This window comes from Pan troglodytes, chromosome 2 (assembly GCF_028858775.2).
Source record: "Pan troglodytes isolate AG18354 chromosome 2, NHGRI_mPanTro3-v2.0_pri, whole genome shotgun sequence".
Lineage (NCBI taxonomy): Eukaryota > Metazoa > Chordata > Mammalia > Primates > Hominidae > Pan > Pan troglodytes.
The window spans coordinates 33,855,675-33,878,509 of NC_086015.1; the positions used below are offsets into that span (position 1 = coordinate 33,855,675).

At 36.2% G+C, this 22,835-nt stretch overlaps 1 protein-coding gene across 15 annotated transcripts in view; it reads left to right on the forward strand.

Moving 5' to 3' along the window:
* RBMS3 (RNA binding motif single stranded interacting protein 3) overlaps window positions 1-22,835 on the forward strand; it is a 1,471,465-nt gene that overhangs the window by 1,301,368 nt on the left and 147,262 nt on the right. For all 15 annotated transcript variants that reach the window (XM_054681570.2, XM_054681567.2, XM_054681561.2 and 12 more), the window contains one exon: window positions 3,509-3,615. In XM_054681570.2, coding sequence (XP_054537545.1) covers window positions 3,509-3,615 — 107 coding nt within the window. The remainder of the gene's footprint in view (window positions 1-3,508; window positions 3,616-22,835) is intronic.

Here is a 22,835-nt window from a genome sequence, read left to right on the forward strand (position 1 = left end):
TTACCCAAAGATGTATAAAAGGTAAAACTTAAATAAAAATAGATTACCATTTACAACTTGGAAAAGAAACCCAGAATTTTCTGTAGCCACTGGTCAATGTGTTCTTACAGCCGTAAGGCAGAATAAAAATCTGGAAATTATCAGAGAAGGTTTTAAGAACAAAATAAGCAAGTTGGTCTCTTTTTAAATATAAATCTGACCTTAACAGAAGCCTTATGATATTAAGGGAAAACTGGTATGGGGACTAAGGAAGGGAGTGAAAACATGCTCCTCAACTATGAATTAGACATCCAAGAGGACAATCAAGTTCGATCTCATGCCATATTGGGTCACTGATGGCCCATCATGCATGGACTGTAGGACTTACAAATAAATCTGGACACAAAAGTTCTTATGTGTGGGCCAATTCTGCTTATTTGGACACAGTGCAAATAGGTACGACAAGATATTTTTTTCCTCAAGGATGATACCTAGCAGATAAAGCCTGATTTCTAATTCAGTATTGTTACAACTGCACTTAGTAGTTTAGCTGCTACTTAGGTTTACATCCCAGGTGTGTGACCCGTAGCGAGCCACTAAACCATTCTGAATCTCACTTCCTTCACTGGTAAAATAGGGAAAAATATTAGTTGCCTCATAGAGTTGTAGTAAAGATTAAATGAATTATCTATGTAAAATGGAAGTGCTTGATAAACTTTAGTCTATTATTAACACCAAATACTAAAAAAAGAAAAAAGAAAAAAAAAGTCCTCTTCTTGGATAACATTCCTTGGTTAAAAAAAGACTATATTTGAGTAGAAAGAAGCTTCTGACTGTTAAGGGTGATGGATATGTTCATTATCTTGACAATGGTGATGGTCACATAGGCATATGCATGTATCAACACTGACAAATTGTATACTGGGAATATGTACAGTTTATTTTATGTCAGTTGACTCAATAGAGCTGTTAAAAACAAACAACAAAAACTTACCTGTGGGTGTAATGTGTGTGTCTGTGAATGTAGTTGCTAGGAAAATTTCTTACCTAACAGAGGCACACAAAGCTGTCATCCCTCCTCACAAGAAATTGGAACCAGTTTCTTTACAGCAAGAAATGTAAGGTGCTTCTAGATTTACCTTTTGTGAGAAATGTGTACCACTGACAGTGATGAACTCATATGTTAGCATGAACATCCCATTTTAATACCTGTATGTACCTGAATCTTTAAAATGGCAAGAGAGAAAATACTCTATAGAGGAGGATGAGTTTACATCTGATATAAATACATAGTTTTGGAATCTCACAGGAAATTATGTTACTCAGAGAATATTGGGATGCAATGATTGCATTTAGCATTTAGGTTTTTCATCTGGAATCAGAATTTACAGTACTTATAACATAAAGAATTAGGAATCAGAATTTACAGTACTTCTAACATAAAGGCAGTGACTATCTACAGATATTCCATGATACAGTCTCTCTTGTGTGATTTTCCTGGCTTCACCCAAGTCACTGAAGTCAGAGGCTCATCAGAACAGTCAGTGTGAAAAACCGCTTGTGTTCAGTGAGGCAATGATATTTATTGAATGCTCTCTCTATACAGAACTGTGTGCTCTGTATAGGGCAGAAATGACATTTTGTTTTTTATTTCTCTTGGTCAGTGGTGACCCCTGTCTCTTTGAGTCATTCCCTCCAGTACTGATAAACAGAGTTGCTGCTAATAGTGAGCTAAAAGGATTTGACAAAATATGACTCCCCCTTAGAGCCAAATGATTCTCAAATATTTATTTTTAGGTACCTGTTTGATTGTACTCTTTTTCCACTGTTGATTTTGGAAACAATTTTGGAATTCTCATTAATTCCTTAAAAATGTTTAACTTTACCCAGATAAGTAAATGCAAGGAATCTAGCTGGGGTGGGAATGGGGGAGAATGGGTGTTGGGGAAGTTGTGTCCGTTATCTATCAAGACAATAATGCCACATATCAATTATAACATCTTAGTGGCATGAAACAATAAAGATTTCTTTAGCTTACACATTTGTGTGGTGGGCTCAGTTTATATCACCTAGGCTTATATATTTTTTCTGTTGTGAACTGCAAGTTAACTCTGTACCACTACCAATCTTGGATGTGCGGGTTCACATGTCTGGGTGGTGGCTGGAATTGGATGATCTAGTATGGCCTTGGCTGGAATGTTAGCATGTTAAGGATGACGTATCTTTATTCGCATCTCATCCTCCAGCAGGCTAACCTGGGCATGTTCACATATCCATGCAGAGGAGAAAAAGAAGCAACTCTCAATACTTAAACCCATTTCAAGCTTCTGGTCATGTCTCATTTGCTAACATCCCATTGGCCAAAGCAATCACATGGGGTCAGACCTAGAGTCAGAGTGAGAGGGCTCCACAATATTATATAGCAAAAGGCAAGGACACAGGAATTGGTCAAGAATTAGGGCCTTTAGTATCATTAATCTTTAGTAAAACATACTTTTCCTAATGAGTAACAGTTGTGCAGGGTGGTCATTTTGGTTTTCAGACTGTAAACTGACAAATTAATATTTGGTTAATTCAACAGATAAACTAAGAAATTAACCTTCCCAGCCATATTAATGTATTTAAAAAGTTTGTCAGGCCACTTTGGCTTTCATTTTATTCATTCATTTAAAAATATATTTATTGTGATAACAAGCAGCAATTTTCCAGTCAAGCAGGGATGTGAAGGAGAACATCAGTTCTCAAAGAATAATTTTGCCCTGTTGGGTTTTAAAAGATTGTCATTTTCCAATGTAATTGTTGGAAGAGGAGTTCAGACATCAGTTTTGGTACTTTCTCTTGGGAAATACATTTACCTGAGTCATGTAGGACCACATCAAGCAATCTGGGACTCACAAGTCATAGCCATATCCTTTGGCTATATTTTTATCATGTGGGTTCACTTAACATTATAATAATTGTTCTCCCTGGGATTCTGACTAGATTTTACTGGAAAATTGGAGTGAAGAGGGTTGGGTAGAGCATCAGCTTCTAGCCATTTAGAAATTACAGGGGACTAATTTTTTAAAAGCTAATTTGATTGCAGTTAGCAAAATGTCTCTCTTTTAAGAAAGAAGCTCCTAATCATCTTTCCAAAATTGAATCCTTCAGTTTCTACAGTGCAAACACGGTTGCTTTGAAGAAGAAATATTTATCCACATATAAATACCGATTATGAACACGTTTCTGACATTACCGGAAGGGTTGGTGCTCGCCTCTTTACTTCTAAAACAAATTCACATTCTGCTTCAACTGATTATTTTTTCAATGATATTTGTTATATTCTTTTATGATCTGCCAGTACTTTTTTGAAGCCCAGTTAGTTAGAACAGCGGCCAACAGAGCTGAGACTAAAAGGGGGCCAAATATCTCTTCAGAAGCAAGATGTTACTTCAAAAGATACTCATTACAAAGCACTACTGTGACTCACATAATCACTTAGTTTTTAAGGGGGAGTTATTAATGTAGAATTGGTTTCTTATCTTCCCAGCCCCCAGTGAGCCTTTGCTGTGCAAATTCGCTGATGGAGGACAAAAGAAGCGACAGAATCAAAGCAAATATACCCAGAATGGGAGGCCTTGGCCCAGGGAAGGAGAGGTGAGTCCTGACTGACAACATTTGCTCTGAAATTTGGTAGTAGATATCCCTCAGAAGGTGGCAAGGCAGACGTATGGTGTGCCATGATGAAATTGGGTCCCATGGAACACCCAATGTCTTCAAAGGGGCAAATGAGCAGACTCATGTTAATGTGTTCTAGATGAAATTATTGAGGAGTAGAGGACTTCAAAATTAACCTCACTTCTGCACTACAGCAAGTCTTCTGTCTTTAACCAAACTCGAACCTGAAAGGAACTCACTGAAATACTTATCTACAAAGAATTGATTTCTATTTGTGTAATAGCTATAAAATGAGGGTATAATTACTTAACAAAATATTTTCAGTGAAATCAATAGGGAAAGTTGAATGTTTGTGTTTTGAAACAGGCAGACAAAATTTGGCTGTTTTTCATCCTGCTATTGAGATGATTTACTTGCACATGTATGTATATTTATGCATATTCCCATATGTTCATAAATGTTTTGATATCTGTTTATATATATATATATATATACACACACACACATATATATAAAATAAGATATTGTCTTGGTCAAAAAAGAGGGAGAAAAGTTGATACATACAGCATTTTGCTTTTCACAAGGAGAAGGAAAAGCACTGAACAGCTCACTGTCCATTTACCCTCAATACAAACTGGTAAAAAAGCCAGTTTATGGATCCAATGCCACTTACGAATGGGTTCTTTTTGTTACTTTTTTGTAAGAAGACAAGGAAAAGGTGCCTGAGCTTCCATGAGGTCTTTTCATTATTTGTGAAATGGAATAGAGTTGTTTGAATGACTTGAATAAATGCCATTTTGTACCAAGGCCATACTTTGAACAGAAGAGCTCTATTTAGTATTTCATTCAAAGCACCTACTTCATCCATTTATCATTTAAGAAGCATTGTACTTGATGCAGCATTTTACACTTTCAATACTGACAGAACAGTGGTAAAGAAGAAAGGAAGCTGGAATTTTTCTCAGCAAATCCTTTAGCCTTTTTTCAGTTTCTGTTTCTAAGACCATTGTTTGTTTTGAGTGTTTCCATGCAGGTCTCAAAACCCCTCTTAAAGGTTATAGTTATGTTCAAGTACTATATAAACTGTAACTCATTACATTAAGACATGAAAAACAGAATCATCACTGAACATCAAAAGCTAATAAAAAAGATAAAGAGTTTTAATATTCTCAACTTTAGAAAGGCAGTGGGTATTACGTTCTAAAAAGGAGGTGGAGGGAGTGATCCATGTGTTTTTAGCATGGAGTCCAGTGCATCAGCAGATAACCCTATTGGCCTCAGAAGACAACTGATGCCTGATAGCACTCATTATCACATGTCCCCTACCAAACACCCATAATCTAGAAAGACTCATTTGACATTTTAAAATTTGGTTGGATAAAATGCCTGCTGATTAGAGATATCTTTGGGTCACAGACTATCATCACAAAGCCCCAAGACTCAATTAGCAACTTGGCATTAATGAAAGAAGCTTCAGTTTCTGTCTCCTTAAGGAACTATAATATTACCTTCATACAATAGATGGCAATTGCAGCAAGACACTTCCTCTCAGTGTACACTTCTTGAAAATGGAATCAATAAAGACAAAATGTAGAGAGTTACAGCTGCCACCTGGCTACTGTATATAGAATCTAAGACTTTGCTTCAAAGCCTGATAAATGCTATATGTGCTATGATGTGGAAGCATTGCGGAGTTGAGTTTAGCACCCAGAGCACCTTATAATTTAAACGTAGGTTTTAAAGGTATATTCCTAATCTTTGTTTGCAAAAGTTGATTTTTAAGAGCTATAAATTTTCCTGTTGATCTATGAAAATCAAGGTACCATGATAAAATTTATCTGTGACCAATAAAATATATTTCAAATATATATACTCAATGAGAGAAGATAGATTAGGCAGAGAGATAGCATGCCCTAGAAATATGCTTATCAAATTTTTTGGTTTGGGGATGCACATATTAATTTGTACACTTTGATTGTGGTCTTAGAAGTAGATACCTGAAGAATGTTGGATAACTGTGTGCCCATCACTTTATATTTTTTGCTTCCATTTCCCCCTTGCATTTTACTTGCTAAAGTATATTAGCAAGTTGATAAAGTTGTCATGATACACATTAATCCTATATAAGCAATATTTAATTAATTTTATATGCCAGGAAATTCTGGTTACTGTACTTGATTCTAAGACACATGTTTTTGTTGTTGCTGTTTTCCATACTTTAAAGCTTCTGAAATTGGTTCTCTTAGACTAAGTGGCATTTTACAAGATAATATGCATTTTCTCCTGTTAATCACTTGAGGGCACTACCTACATTGTCGGGTTAAGGTCTTTGACCACACTGGTTTCATAAATAAAAGCACTAACCAAAGCCAGGATCTGGGTCAGATTCTTAAAGGAGGGTTTTTTGTTTGTTTTTTTGACCCCTTCCTTCATTCAGTATCATGATTGAGACAAGTAACTTTCTTTGGTGTCTGTTTTTAATGTGTAGTTTTGTTTTTCATTTACCATTATACTAAGGTTGGCATACCAACTTTATAAAGAGATCATTTGGGGTGTTTGTTTTTGCTTGTTTGTTTGTTTTGATATATGAAACAATGGTACACCTTTGAATCCTTTTCTGAGATAAAATGAAAGATGGTAGTTTAGATTATGCTGCTGTGGAATTGAAGATAATAGCACAGACTGAGGCTAATGTTTACTTTTCCTCTCTCCTAAAAGATGAGTAAAAATGGTCACGTGAAAGGGATTCTGACAAAATTCTTAGGATACAAAACCAATAGATTACAAGTATTTTAGAAGTACCATGCGCATGCCAATTGATAGACTAATTAAAATTTTAATTTACTGTTTAAAGCTGTTTTTTCCTCATGGCATTTTGATAAAAATTTTATTAGCAAAGTTTGGCTAAATGCACTTCTTTATGAAAAAATCTAATACAGAAAACTTCATACACAGAAATTAGTATAAATTAGCAAGATTTTGAAATATAAATATATGCTAGTGGCCATGTTCTGCATAAGTGAAAAATGCAGGAATATTTTAAAATTATTAACTAATCTTTCAAGAGACAATTGGAACTCTGAATAAAATGATCGAGGGATGGGGGCTATTAGGCTCTTCCTCCTTGGTGTTCTACAGTTCTTATTGTTTTATTTCCTTAAGTAGCTGTTCTCAAACTCTTGGTCTCTGGATCCCTTTATACTCTTAAAAATTATTACTTACAACAAAATAAATAATAACAGAAATTAACTCATCATGTGCTAATAAAAATAGTATATTTTATTAAAATATATTTTTAAAACAAAGGCAATTTTTTGAGAAAAGTGGTGCACTTTTCTATTTTTACAAATCGCTTTAATGTCTGGCTCAGTAAAAAATGGCCAGATTTGTGCATGTACTTCAGCATTCTCTCTTTTGCTATACTCTGTCTTGCTTTAAACATGTAGAGAAAAATCTACCTTCATCTAGATAAGTCATTTAAAAAGGGAGAACCCTATAGATCTCCTAATACGATCTTAGGAATTCTTGGTCTTTAGGCCACACTTTGAGAACCACTGTCCTAAAGAAGCTGAAGCCAAGGGCAAGGCTGATGTTCACTTCCATATACTAGAAGGACCATGCAACTTGTTGGTGTGTTAAAATGTATCTTATCATTTGGTAAATAGACACTGCCCCTAGGCCATCAGTGCAACTCCACTTCCCCTTCCTCCCCGGTGCCTCCTCCAAGAGCATCATGATCCAGCAAGAATGGGGTACTGGCTGGCACAGCAGGAGTTCCCCCAAATCCTACTCATGCATTTCAATTCTGATTGGCCAGTGTTTACGACATATTGGTAGCAAAATGTTTTTAATGTCACCCTTGGCTCAGAAGTAGTCTCACTTAATTATCACAGGGACCCTGATGACCCCTGGTAACATTGTGTTGGCCAGCTATTCTATACATCTGAGGCTCTTTCTTACTTTAGGCAAAATACTGCCTGCATCAACCTTGTTTATGCTCTCCCAAATGATTGGTGGAGTGGTGTGGAACCAGGAATGTTTCAAGCCAGTTCAAAAATATATCAGGAACTCCTGTTGCTTTTTTCTGTGTTCCCAAAGAAGACCTTTCCAATGACTGCCAAAAAGTCACAAATTGTACTTTATACCACAAATAATAACAGCTGATCAAAAAGCAAATAGCTGTGGAATTTTCTAAATGGTCAGATCAAAATTTGATTGATGATAACTTAGTGCCCCAGTGAAGATAATTGTTAACTAAAATAGACATTTACTCATGCATTCATTGATTCATTCACTTATTCAACCACTACCAATATACCGTCACAACACATAAACAGACACACATCTGAACTTGTGATATGCCTATTTTTGAAACCTTTATTGAACTATGTTGTAAAGATGATTGGATTAAATCAAAGAATGGATATGTTTATGCTATGATGAGAGACACTTAAATTTTAAAAATGCTTTATGTTAACTTTGGTTGTGGGTGGTCTTTGGGTTTCCTTAAGAATTTTCAAGTATCGGTAAATGCTAAGTTTCAAATTCCGGAATATGGTGCTGTTTCACCAAATTTTTATGCTGGAGTTTTATCCTTAAGTAGAACAAATATCAACCAACCACTTCACACTGACTCAAAAACTCTTATCTAGCTTTCACAAAATCTTCCCAAGCTCTATTAATTGAGTTACTAAATGCCATTGACAGCAATTGCTTTGGGAATTGTACTTCCCAGAAATGATGTTTTGGCTATGGACACAAGCAAGAGACATGCAAATTGAACAAGAAGTAACCCAACAAATTACTCAGATGTCTAGCGAAAAAATGCCAATGTGTTATGATAAAACAAAAATCAATAAAGTGGCATTTCTTTCCTTTATCTTGTTTACAGTTCTCTGCTGGAGTCAGTTTAAAAGCAATGACTAATACCAAACATGTTCTCTCTATCTGATGCTCTGAAGAGATTTTTTCCTTACTATAGAAACATTTAACAAGATTATTTTCACAGCCTCAACATGAAAATGAACTAGTGGAACTAATGTGATATTGATAACAATCAACACTCAGGTTCCCAGAAATAGTTTACAGGTTATGTTGAAGAGAAAATCACATAAGATTTTTGGAGATGCATTCTGCGAATATTAAGATTTGGAATTCTTTACCTATTTCCAATTAAAGCATAAGTTTTAGGTGAGGTATGATGATATAGTAATTCTTAGAGATATTTTATTTAAATGCGTTTTTATTTCCCCAAATCACAGTCTTCTGGGTACAGGAGTGCAGTATGTGCACTGCATAATATTAACAGCACCATTCACACAAACTAGATGTAAATGTCACCACATGGGATAGTTCAGTGCTTGTGATCCTGCCTGGAAATGTTAGTTTGAAAACTTTTCAGGGATATAATATTCTGACATAGCATAGTTTAAGTTCCTTAAATTAGTAGGTCTCATTAATGCACTCACAAAATCTGCTACTAGTGAGCTGAAAGCTAAGTTATCAGTTTCATCACAGCCAGCTTACACTAAGTGATTTGTTATGATCTATAACCCAGATAATATGTTGTCTATTTTCAGACTTGATATCAACTTGTTTACAGTGATGGATGAAAACTTCCCCTGTGCTGTAAAGTTTTATAACTCTTGTCCATTCAGACCTACTATTAATAAAAATTATCTTCACTGCCAGTAAGTGAATGAAGGCCTGCAAAGGTCATGTTGGAGAATGGGATTGTCAGGCTGTTTTGAGTCCATAGACAAGTGCAGGCGAAGTTGAGAAAACTTGATTCCAAACACCCAATTTCCTCCCCATTGTGCCTCAATGCTTTAGGTGTAATTATTTATTCTGACTAAATTCATTTATGATTAAAACAAAGATGTCTTTTTAGATTTCTAAGTAGGCAGATAGCCATATAAATGATACAACAGTTATATATCATATTCCAATTTAAGATGAGTAAACATTCCTTGAGGGATATGTTCTAGTTCTATTTGTTTTTGAAGGATAGTGAATACTTAGAGATTTGGCATCACAATTATGAATTACAACCATGTCTTTATCACCATAATTATCTTCAGTATCATTGTTATGGTACACATTTGTTCCCTCATTGACTCATAATTTGCATTATGCACTGATAATGTGTGAGGATGTGCACCTCAATAGGCATGAGGAAATCCCTGCCTTGAATGCACATTGGAAATGCACATTTTCAGTGAGAGCCCTTTTAATACCCTTGGGTTTCCTATTTGCTTTCTTACTTTCTTAGTGTATGACCCCTTTTTTTCTTTTTTTCTTTTTTTTTTTTCTTTTCTTTTTTTTTTTTTTTTTGAGATGGAGTCTCACTCTGGTTGCCCAGGCTGGGGTGCAGTGGCGTGATCTCAGCTTACTGCAACCTCTGCCTCCTGGGTTCAAGCAATTTCCCTGCCTCAGCCTCCTGAGTAGCTGGGATTACAGGTGCCCACCACCATACCCGGCTAATTTTTGTACTTTTAGTAGAGACGGGGTTTCACCATGTTGGCCAGGCTGGTCTCGAACTCCTGACCTCAGGTGATCTGCTCGCCTCGGTCTCCCAAAGTGCTGGGATTACAGGCATGATCCACCATGCCCGGCCGTGTATTTTTTTACAGAAATATTCTTTTTTTATGGTACTTTTTACAGAAATATTCTTTTTAAGAGAAGAATTATATTTGAAAAAGTTTGTTTTAAAGACAATATTAAAGAAGAAGCAACTTAAACAAAAAGTATTCAGTCATCATAAGAACTTATTGAGTGTCCATTATGTGGGAGGCATAGGACTGGTAGTATGGACATGGTGTAACACAGACAGATTCCCTTCTCTCTTGGAGCCTAAAATGGCAAAGATCTTCTCTATCTGCAGAGTAGGAGATTAAAAGTGGAGCACAATATAATTTAGTGTTACAGAAATGAAATCATTAGCAGTAAATGGCTTCATATCTACGCAACTGTAAAAGAACACCAAAGCCAAAGTAATAATAAAAACAACAAGAACTATAGTAGCAGACACAAGAACATCAGTGTATATTCCTCTTGTTACTAAATATGAACTGATTCTTTGTCTGATTTTCAGGGTGGGTAACTAAGAAATTGCTGTATGTGTATTTACAAACCAGAAATATTTCCTAATGTTTGAAAGCTTCACCTTGTCACTTGGCCAGTAGAGGCTTCTGTGTCCCCGGGTGCTGAGTGGCACAGAAAGAATGATATTTAGAGAAGGAATTGGAGCTTTGGAGTGTGAATGGTTAACAAATGCTGAGTTCTCTGATACGCTGATTGGGAAAAATTATTCTTTATGAATTTTAAGGAATTGAGTGTGTCACCATCTGTGATGTGCTCAGTATTGTGTGCTTATCTTCACAATTATCTAGGCACTGTAGTGAGTAAGAGAGCAAACTCTCAATTTAAGTCACAGATCCACAACCTCTGAGCTGAGTGACAATACTATGACAATGCTGGGCAGATTTTTTTCTTTTTTTTTTTCTTAATTATACTTTAAGTTCTAGGGTACATGTGCACAACATGCAGGTTTGTTACATATGTATACATGTGCCATGTGGGGTGCTGCACCCATTAACTCGTCATTTACATTAGGTATATCTCCTAATGCTATCCCTCCCCCCTCCCCCCACCTCACAACAGGCCCCAGTGTGTGATGTTCCCCTTCCTGTGTCCAAGTGTTCTCATTGTTCAATTCTCACCTATGAGTGAGAACATGTGGTGTTTGGTTTTTTGTCTTTGCAATAGTTTGCTGAGAATGATGGTTTCCAGCTTCATCCATGTCCCTACAAAAGACATGAACTCATCCTTCTTTATGGCTGCGTAGTATTCCATGGTGTATATGTGCCACATTTCCTTAATCCAGTCTATCATGATGGACATTTGGGTTGGTTCCAAGTCTTTGCTATTGTGAATAGTGTCGCTATAAACATACGTGTGCATGTGTCTTTATAGCAGCATGATTTATAATCCTTTGGGTATATACCCAGTAATGGGGTGGCTGGGTCAAATGATACTCCTAGTTCTAGATCCCTGAGGAATCACCACACTGTCTTCCACAATGGTTGAACTAGTTTACAGTCCTACCAACAGTGTAAAAGTGTTCCTATTTCTCCACATCCTCTCCAGCACCTGTTTTTTCCTGACTTTTTAATGATTGCCATTCTAACCGTGTGAGATGGTGTCTCATTGTGGTTTTGATTTGCTTTTCTCTGATGGCCAGTGATGATGAGTATTTTTTCATGTGTCTGTTGGCAGCATAAATGTCTTCTTTTGAGAAGTGTCTGTTCATATCCTTTGCCCACTTTTTGATGGGGTTGTTTGATTTTTTTCTGTAAATTTGTTTGAGTTCATTGTAGATTCTGGATATTAGCCCTTTGTCAGATGAGTAGGTTGCAAAAACTTTCTCCCATTCTGTAGGTTGCCTGTTCACTCTGATGGTAGTTTCTTTTGCTGTGCAGAAGCTCTTTAGTTTAATTAGATCCCATTTGTCAATTTTGGCTTTTGTTGCCATTGCTTTTGGTGTTTTAGACATGAAGTCCTTGCCTGTGCCTATGTCCTGAATGGTATTGCCTAGGTTTTCCTCTAGAGTTTTTATGGTTTTAGGTCTAACATTTAAGTCTTTAATCCATCTTGAATTAATTTTTGTATAAGGTGTAAGGAAGGGATCCAGTTTCAGCTTTCTACATGTGGCTAGCCAGTTTTCCCAGGACCATTTGTTAAACAGGGAATCCTTTCCCCATTTCTTGTTTTTGTCAGGTTTGTCAAAGATCAGATGGTTGTAGATGTGTGGTATTATTTCTGAGGGCTCTGTTCTGTTCATTGGTCTATATCTCTGTTTTGGTACCAATACCATGCTGTTTTGGTTACTGTAGCATTGTAGTATAGTTTGAAGTGAGGTAGTGTGATGCCTCCAGCTTTGTTCTTTTGGCTTAGGATTGACTTGGCGATGCAGGCTCTTTTTTGGTTCCATATGAACTTGAAAGTAGTTTTTTCCAATTCTGTGAAGAAAGTCATTGGTAGCTTGATGGGGATGGCATTGAATCTATAAATTACCTTGGGAAGTATGGCCATTTTCACGATATTGATTCTTCCTATCCATGAGCATGTAATGTTCTTCCATTTGTTTGTATACTCTTTTATTTCGTTGAGCAGTGGTTTGTAGTTCTCCTTGAAGAGGTCCTTCACATCCCTTGTAAGTTGCATTCCTAGGTATTTTATTCTCTTTGAAGCAATTGTGAATGGGAGTTCACTCATGATTTGGCTCTCTGTTTGTCTGTTATTAGTGTATAAGAATGCTTGTGATTTTTGCACATTGATTTTGTATCCTGAGACTTTGCTGAAGTTGCTTATCAGCCTAAGGAGACTGTGGGCTGAGACGATGGGGTTTTCTAGATATACAATCATGTCATCTGCAAACAGGGACAATTTGACTTTCTCTTTTCCTAATTGAATACCCTTTATTTCTTTCTCCTGCCTGATTGCCCTGGCCAGAACTTCCAACACGATGTGGAATAGGAGTGGTGAGAGAGGGCATCCCTGTCTTGTGCCAGTTTTCAAAGGGAACGCTTCCAGTTTTTGCCCATTCAGTATGATATTGACTGTGGGTTTGTCATAAATAGCTCTTATTATTTTGAGATACGTCCCATCAATACATAATTTATTGAGAGTTTTTAGCATGAAGGGCTGCTGAATTTTGTCAAAGGTCTTTTCTGCATCTATTGAGATAATCATGTGGTTTTTGTCTTTGGTTCTGTTTACATGCTGGATTATATTTATCGATTTGCGTATGTTGAACCAGCCTTGCATCCCAGGGATGAATGGGCAGGTTTTTCAAAGTACTTAAGTTTCTGATTCCTCACCAGCAGACTGAGAATGTTTCAAAGTGCATATTTAGTGACCAGATGGATTTATGGATGTGACGAAGGTAAAACACAGTGCCTGGCAAATGATAAGTGCTTAAATAGTAACTATTATTTTAACTATTATAATATCATCACAACTCAAAATTTTTAAATCTGAAAACCAGCGTTGCTATGAGTTTCTATGACTAGTAAGCTTTAATTCCCTGATTTTCAGTTTAATGGCATGTCAGTTTATTTTCTAAACAGGAATTATTTTTAATGATACATTTATTTGAAAAAAAAGTGCTGCCAGTATAATCTGTCAACTATATTTTTACTTAGGTTATAAAACACATTTTAAAAAACAAGTAGAAAATAATATATTTTATCTTTGACCCACATTGTATTAATATTTTTGTAAGATCACATTCCAAATCATAAAGCATTATTTAGTACTGGAATTTTATGTGGTTTTCAAGTTTCTAGCCAATTTTCCTTTGAAGGTCATGTAATCATAAAAGCTTGAAAGAGCTAGGAGGAAGAGAATGGCTTGGATAAAACGATGAAAGAAGAAGAAAAAAGAAAAATAAAACAAAAACATGAATTATTGCTAGAAATCAAGAAAGATTGAGCTACAGTTGGGAACTGTTAAATGGTCAATGTTTTCAAAGAGAAAGAAATGAATCATTAACTTACTTATTCTGGCAAATAATGACAATAAATTTTGGATCCCAGAAGTGCTTATGCAACTTGGTGGCTATGAGAAGGATTCCTCATGTTCAAGTACTTTCCACTGTGGTTCATGGCAATTACCTTTGACAGAAGAAGCATTCTAATGCACAGCTAGTGGTTTATCAAATTTACTGTCTCCATAGTGCTGAATATACATGACCTTATTGAGACATGAAGGATGATATTACTAAATTCTGCTGTGTAATTTTTAGAGTTTTGAATTTTTAGTGTCCTTACAAATAATGTTATTAATGCCATTTATAAAAGATTATTTTGTTTGCTCCTGTCACAGGGGTTTGTTGTACAGATCATTTCACTACTCAGGTGTTAAGCCTAGTACCCAATAGTAATTTTTTCTGCTCCTCTCTCTCCTCCCAGCCTCCACCCTCAAGTAGAACCCAGTGTCTGTTGTTCTTTTCTTTGTGTTCGTAAAGTCTCATCATTTAGCTTCCACTTATAAGTAAGACCATCTGGTATTAGGTTTTCTGTTCCAGCATAAGTTTGCTAAGGACAATGGCCTCCATCTCTATCCATGTTCCCGCAAAAGACATGATCTCATTCTCCTTTTGAACTGCATAGTATTCCATAGTGTATATGTATCACATTTTCTTTATCGAGTTTGTCATTGATGGGCATTTTGGTAGATTCCATGACTTTGCTATTATGAATAGTGCTAAAATGAACATTTGCATACATGTGTCTTTGTGGTAGAATGATTTATATTCCTCTGGGTATATACCCAGTAATGGGATTGTTGGGTCAAATGGTAGTCCTACTTTTAGCTCTTTGAGGAATCACCATACTACTTTCCACAATGGTTGAACCAACTTACACTCCCACCAACAGTTTATAAGTGTTCCCTTTTCTCTGCAACCTCACCAGCATCCGCTATATTTTGACTTTTTAGTAATAGCCATTCTGACTGGTGTTAGATGATATCTCATTGTGGTTTTGATTTGCATTTCTTTAATGATCAGTGATGGTGAGCTTTTCTTCATACGCTTATTGGCCACATGTATGTCTTCTTTTGAAAATTGTCTGCTCATGTCTTTTGCTCACTTGTTAATGGGGTTGTCTGTTTTATTCTTGTAAATTTGTTTAAGTTCTTTATAGATGCTCAATACTAGACCTTTGTCAGATGCATAGTTTGCAAATATTTTCTCCCATTCTGTAGGTTGTCTGTTTGCTCTGTTGATCTTTTTTTTTCTGTGCAGAAGCTCTTAACTTTAGTTGGATCCCATTTGTCAATTTTTGCTTTTGTTGTAATTGCTTTTGACATCTTTGTCATGAAATTTTTGCCCATTCCTATGTCCATGATAGTATTGCCTGGGTTATTTTTCAGGGTTTTTATATTTTTTTGGTTTTACATTCAAGTCTTTAATTCATCTTGAGTTTATTTTTATACATGATGTAAGGGAGGGGTCCAGCTTCAATTTTCTGCATATGGTGAGCCAGTTATCCCAACACCATTTATTGAATAGGGGGTCTTTTCCCCATTGCTTTTGTCAGTTTTGTTGAAGATCAAATAGTCATAGGTATGCAACCTTGTTTCTGGGCTCTCTATTCTGTTCCGTTGGTCTATGTGCCTGTTTTTGTAGCAGCACCATGCTCTTTTGGTTACTATAGCCCCGTGGTATAGTTTGAAGTCAGGTAACATGATGCCTCCAACTTTGTTCTTTCTGCTTAGGATTGCCTTGGCTATTCAGGCTCTTTTTTTGTTCCATATGAATTTTAAAATAGTTTTTTTCTAGTTCCGTGAATAATGTCATTAGTAGTTTGATAGGAATAGCATTGAAATTGCTTTGGGCAGTATGACCATTTTAATGATATTGAGTCTTCCTATCCATGAATATGGGATATTTTTCTATCTGTTTGTGTCTTCTGTGATTTCTTTGCATAGTGTTTTGTAATTCTCATCATAGAGACCTTTCACCTCCCTAGTTAGCTGTATTTCTAGGTATTTTATTCTTTTTGTGGCAATCGTGAATGGGATTGCCTTCCTGATTTGGCTCTCAACTTGGCTGCAGTTGGTCTATAGGAATGCTAGTGACTTTTGTACGTTGATTTTGTATCCTGAAACTCTGCTGAGGTTGTTTATCAGCTGAAGGAGCTTTTGGGCTGAGACTATGGGATTTTTTTAGATGTAGAATCATGTTGTCTGCAAACAGGGATAGTTTGACTTATCTTCCTATTTGGATGCCCTTTATTTCTTTCTCTTGCCTGATTGCTCTGGCTAGGACTTCCAATACTGTGTTGAATAGAAGTGTTGAGAGAGGGCATCCTTGTCTGGTACTGGTTTTTGAGAGGAATGCTTCTGGCTTTTGCCCATTCAGTATGATGTTGACTATGGGTTTTTCATAAATGGCTCTTATTATTTTGAGCTATGTTCCTTCAAAACCTTGTTTATTGAGAGTTTTTAAGATGAAGCAATGTTGAAATTTATTGAAATTCTTTTCTGTATCATTTGAGATAATCAAGTGTTTTTTGTCTTTAGTTCTGTTTATGTGATTAATTGCATTTATTAATTTTCATGTGTTGAACCAACCCTGCATGCCAGTGATGAAGCCTACTTGATCATGGCTTTTTTTACAGCATTTGGCTGTCACTAGCTGTTACTAATGCTAATGTAAAGTATGTGCTTTTGGGCATTCTTAGAAGTGAGGGACAGAAGACACACTCCGTAAAATAGCCCCCTTGTCTTTAGTTGAATCTGCTCTTAATGGTGCATCCAGCTCATTAAACATTTGACCAGTCACCAGTCAGCATACTTATAAATATGAAAACTTGACAATGCAGCCTGGGAACACAACATTTCTATTAGCTTTGAAGGCATATGGGGTGCAATTGAATTTTATAATACTGAAGAGTGGAAACTTGACATTTCAGAGACATAGAATTAAACCACTGGAGATAAAAATAAGGAGAAACTGAAGCACAATTCCTAGAAAATAGTATATCTAAAGAATTATTTGGAAAACCTGGTAATACCGCCTAGGCTCAGAATATCGTAGATCATTTTCCAAGGTAAGGGCATCATCTACATAGTTTATCACTATCTTCTTTGTTTATACCACAGTGCTTGGCAATTCGTTGTCCAAATTTTTATGTTTAAGATGACCTTGAAAAAAATTAAGATATGTCTACCAACACTGCCAGGTTCTGCAAATAGTCTTTTTAACCTTAAACTGAAGGAGATTATTTACATATGTGATCTTGAAAAGAGTTTTTGGCCATTATGATGCATGTTAGCACTTGCAAGTTGGTTTTCGTACTTAGCACACCAGATATGGTTGTATTTATTTTATGTGCTTTATCTGCAATTTAGAGAGCAAGCTCAAGGTTAATGGAACTTCTAGTCTTAAAATAAACCTTTTTTTGGCACAAGAATTTGAATTCTCAATAATTCAGCATGAAAACTTTCTTATTTAGTTAAGTGTTCTATTTTAAAGGTACTAAGCCCAATATTTACTAACCTATGATCACTAAGGATAAAAAGTAAGTCATGTAAATCCCTGTACTAGTGTAAGTTTGGATTAATGTAATTGGTGATGAGCTTCAGTCCTCTGCCTAGCCTATGTTCTCAAGGAATAGGGCAGTATAACATACTTAGGTTCTTAGGGCAGGGTTGGCAGTGGGAAATTTAGGAAGGGCTTAAGGCTGGGAAGATTACAGCAAGTAATTACAAGTGGAAAAGTTGGCAGGAAATATCCATGTACCATGATTGGGTCTCCTGACCCATTCTCCGTGGATCAAGACAACTGTATGTGGCACCTACCAACTGGGAGATTTCTGGAGTTGTTGGTAGTGTCCTGGCCATCCCAGCCTGCCACAAGATTCAGAATTACCCCCACTAATGTTTAAGCAACAGTTTACAACCTCCAGGTAACATCAAACTATAACTGGAACCTGAAAGAATATGGGTCAATTAGCCAAATTCCTGGAACTCTCCTCTATCTAGCTGCACAGGCTCATCTTAGTAGCAATCTCAAAGTTGTATATTTTTCATCCTACTTAACCATGTTATGGTGGGATTTAACAGTATAGGTACTACATCATTGACTATAAGACACCATTGATTAAAGATGAAATATTACTTTAAACACCACTAATAAAAGAAAAGGAACTTGACATACTATAAAATGCTATCAATTATCATTTAAATCCCAATTTCACAGATATTAAAATGTGAAAAAAAACCCTGCATCTTGGAATCTATGAAATTCAGCCATTTAAATTGAGATAAAAACAGATGAACCTACATAAAATATGGTAACACTGTTTTGTCTTTTTTATGGTATCAATTAAGGATTAATTTAACTTTGGTTTTAATCACAAACTCAGATTAAAACTTTTTTTTCCAAGATTTTGAGATCTTTAGATAGCTATATTATATTATACTTTTCTTCTGATTCTCTTTTAGCCTAGCATTTTCTGTGCCATAGTCTTTCTCAGGCTTCCAGTCTTAGTTCTGATGGCATCTTTCTATCTTGTCCTTCTTTATTGCCATATAGGGAAAAATTCTGCCTGATAGCACTACATTAGAAAAAGCCAAAAAGAAGAAAGATTGTGACGATATAGGGCATGTAAATAACAATATTAAGACTCCCTTTGATGTTCTTTTCTCAAACATAAAGAAGTTAATTTTCTCTGTTCTCTGACCATTTAGCTACATTAAAAGGATAAATCCCCTGCATGTTATTGGCTTGATTTTTGAAAAACTTCTTGAAGCTGTCAAAAGGACTTTTAACAGTTTTTCTCTTATCCTGATTCTAGGCCAGTAATTTCATGAAGAAGGGCCTCCAGGTTTTCAGCTTATTCTAATTCTTCCTAGGTTCCTGCCTGTAATTTGGTTTGAGCCCACATCATCAGGAAGGTCTCTTAGCAATCTCAGTAATAAGCTTGCTTCCCTCTATCTCTTTGACCAATCAAAGGCTAAAAAAAAATTATCTTTAGAAGTTCAGCTAAGTCAAGCTGCAGCTTTTCCAAAGTAAATTTTACTAACAAAATGGGGAAAAAAAAAGCTTCAAAATATTTTCAAATAAAAATTAAAAGTTCAAATTCAAACATTTCTTTAGGTGAATTATTCATGTATTAATTCATTTAACTAACATTTATAGAGCCTCTGCAATGTCCCAAACACTGGGCTAGAAAGAGGCGATATCAAGATGAGCATGACTAGCTGGGAGACACACATGGCAAAGCATGGTCATATTAGCTTCCACCATGGGTCATGGGAGGAGGACAAAGGCAATAGTTAATGCCTTCAATGCCACCTGGAGAAAGAGCTGGCTTTAAGAGGCTATGACATCTTATCTGAGGCTGAAAGAATAGAATAGAAATATTCCCACAGAAAGTAATGGAGAATTTCCAGCCAAAAACCACCCTTGCGAAGGCCCAGGGGTAATGCTCCAGGGCAAGGTGAGTGTATGTCTGAGTTTGGTAAAGGGTGAAGTCGAGAGGTAAAGGGTGAAAAAAAAAAGATGTGGAGACCAACAGGTACAAAGGCACTTGATCATGAGATTTCTGTGGGCCAGATTTTATCTTAAGGTAACAGGATGCTGCTGAAAGGAGGACCATAATGTGGTCAGATTTGCCTCTCGCAAGAGCAATCCTCATAACACAATGGTGTGACTGATGGATTGGAAAGAGGTTTTGAGCAAATATAGGAGAAGATATTATACCAACATATACTCATAAACACCCAAACAAGAGATGATAACTTGTAAGAAGGCAGTAATCATGCATTGAACTTACTAGTTAAACTTGATGATATGTGTCTGGAATTCAGGATAGAAACTTGAGTTTGAGACAAACATTTGGGAATCACCAGGAAATAAATAATAGTTGGGATAAGAAAGTGAATGTCACCACTGTATTGCAGTAAAGGAGAGAGATAAAACCCTGGCCCCCTGAGCACTCTGGCATCTCATAGGCAGTTGGGTCAAGTAACACTAAAGAAGAAATTGCTTTCTGAGAGGTCAGAACAAAAATAAGGGGAGAGGATCACAGAAACCAAGGAAGAAAAATACACTGGTCAAATGATGCAAATGAATGTAATTATTATTTGGAATCAAAGTATTCCTTGGATTCAGAAATTATGAAAATTAAAGAGTATAGTGTGGACCATTTCACAGGTTGCTTGCAGCCTTTTATAGAACCATTAGCCCAGATTTTACTGTCTTATCTCAGACTGCATAGACCTTGGGAATTTCCCTATTTATGATCTTATTTGTAGTTCATCTTCTCTTCAAGAGAGCAAATAACTGCACAGTAGCCTAAGGAGCATCCCTTTAGCAGGTGAGAGCAGATAACTACTGTACAGGGTTGACTGCCTCTCCTGGTAGAAACAAACCATTCAGTAGTCTCCTGACTGTGCCGGAGTTGTTCCCCGGTAAAATTCTACCACTTGACTCTTATGAAGGTCAGAAGGTGATCTGCTCATATCCCCTTTCAGCAAGTGAACTAATAAATTGCCCTCAGTTTTGCTCTAGGCATATTTTTTCCGAGAGTAGTTTCTCCCTTAACAGGAAGAAGGTTAAAAACTCTTTCTCTGGCCAAAATATTGGCTTAATGTTGGCCATCTAGTACCGTGGTCCTCATCATTCTTGGAATTAGGAACTGGTTTTGTAGAAGTTAAGTTTTCCGTTGACAGGGGTGTTGGGGAGGGGGTTGGTTTCAGGGTGAACCTCTTCCACCTCAGATCGTCAGGCATTAGTTAGATTCTCAAAAGGAGTGTGCAACCTAGATCCCTGTAATGTGCAGTTCACAATAGGGTTCCCAATCCAATGAGAATCGAATGCCCCTCTGAAATGACAGGAAGTGGATCTCAGGCGGTAGTGCTCGCTTGCCTGCTGCTCACCTCCTGCTGTGCAGCCCGGTTCCTAACAGGCCATGGATGGCTACTGGTTTGCGGCCCCAGGGTTGGAGACCCCTGATCTAGTAGGTTTCTGATCATTGATGATTTTTATTGGTTTCTCTGAATATCTTAGTTATATACACTTTTAGTATCACATATGAGACCCTCAATTTCTCAGCCAGGGTGTAACCATTTGAATTTCTGAATTCTTACTGGTTTCCACTACTAGAAACACTGTATCATTTCCCCTGAATTTTCTTTCTTTATTACTGACCTCCTGCCCATTCTCACCTTGACCGTTCTGGTTGTAGCAATCCCATTCTGTCCTACTTTTGTATTCTACTGACCCAGCAAAGCTAAATGCACTCTGACATTTTCAAGCTTACTTCTGAATCAGGCCTCTGACCTACATTACTTTCATAAATGATATGCCCTTTTTTCCCTCTTAAAAATTTTAAGACAAGTCATAGAAGACATAATATGCTTTATAAATTAAAGGATCCCCTCACCCCACATTATGGAAATAGTATTACAAAGAACTTTTAAAACTCAAAAGTCATGCCTGTAATTCCAGTGCTTTGGGAGGCAAAAGCGGGAGGATCACTTGAGGCCAGGAGTTTGAAAACAACTTGGGTAACACAGTGAGACCCCATCTCTACAAAAAAAAATTTAAATAAAATTAGCTGGGCTTAATGGTGCACACCAGTAGTCCCAGCTACTGAGGAGGCTGAGGTGGGAGGATTGCTAGAGCCCAGGAGTTTGAAGTTACAGTGAGCTATACTGTACTCCAACCTGGGCAACAGAGTGAGACCCTGTGTCTAAAATATTTAAAGTAAAAATAAAAATAAGTCAAAACAATGCATGAAAGGCAAAAAAAAAAAAGTTATTGTTATACTACCCCAGTATTTTAACATTTTGTTGAAATTCATTTTTAGTTTTATTTCCAGTCAGAGATATTTAAAATATTTGCTTTCAACACATATTGTACACATAATTTTGTATCATGACTTGTTCACTAAAGGTTTCTAAGTAGAAATACTAGCAAATAAATATGAGCAAAGTTAAGTGAAATTTTACTTCAGTAGCAGTACCTAGATGTTTATGTCATCATAATTTTAAGTCCCTTTTTATACATAATTTTTAATCAACTTATTTTTTATTGAATTTTTAATCATAACGAGTGAACAGTTGTAAATATTGTTAAAATTGGCTGCAAGAAATAAACACTTTAAATATAACATCCAGAAAACAATATTATATTTGTGTGTATTAGCTTCTTGGACTCAACTTGTGCTAATTCAGTATACAATATTTAATAAAATATTCAACATTTTCTATACCTTTATTAAAGTGTTGTTTTAATTATGATTGTAGAAGACTATAAATCTTTATAATTATTTGTTTGTAATTTACCCAATTATGTATCAGGCCAGACCTTAAGAAAAGGAGAAATATTAGGCTAAAATATCAATGTTTTATTTGTCCAGGAACTTCAGTCTGTATCAGTTTGTATAAATTTTGCTGCCCCCAATTTTTTGATCCCCATTTATCTTGCAGTCTAAAAATACTTTCAACAATGGTTAAAAAAAAAAAATCATTCAGGCCATCATCATTTTGGCTTTGTTACAGTCAATGATTCTCTGCTCCTCAACTAAGACCAAGCATTGCAGTCTAGGGAATCTTTCTGAAGTAGCAATGCCTGGTTCCTAATGTGTACTCTTTAAGCAGTATTTCCACAATTATTACCT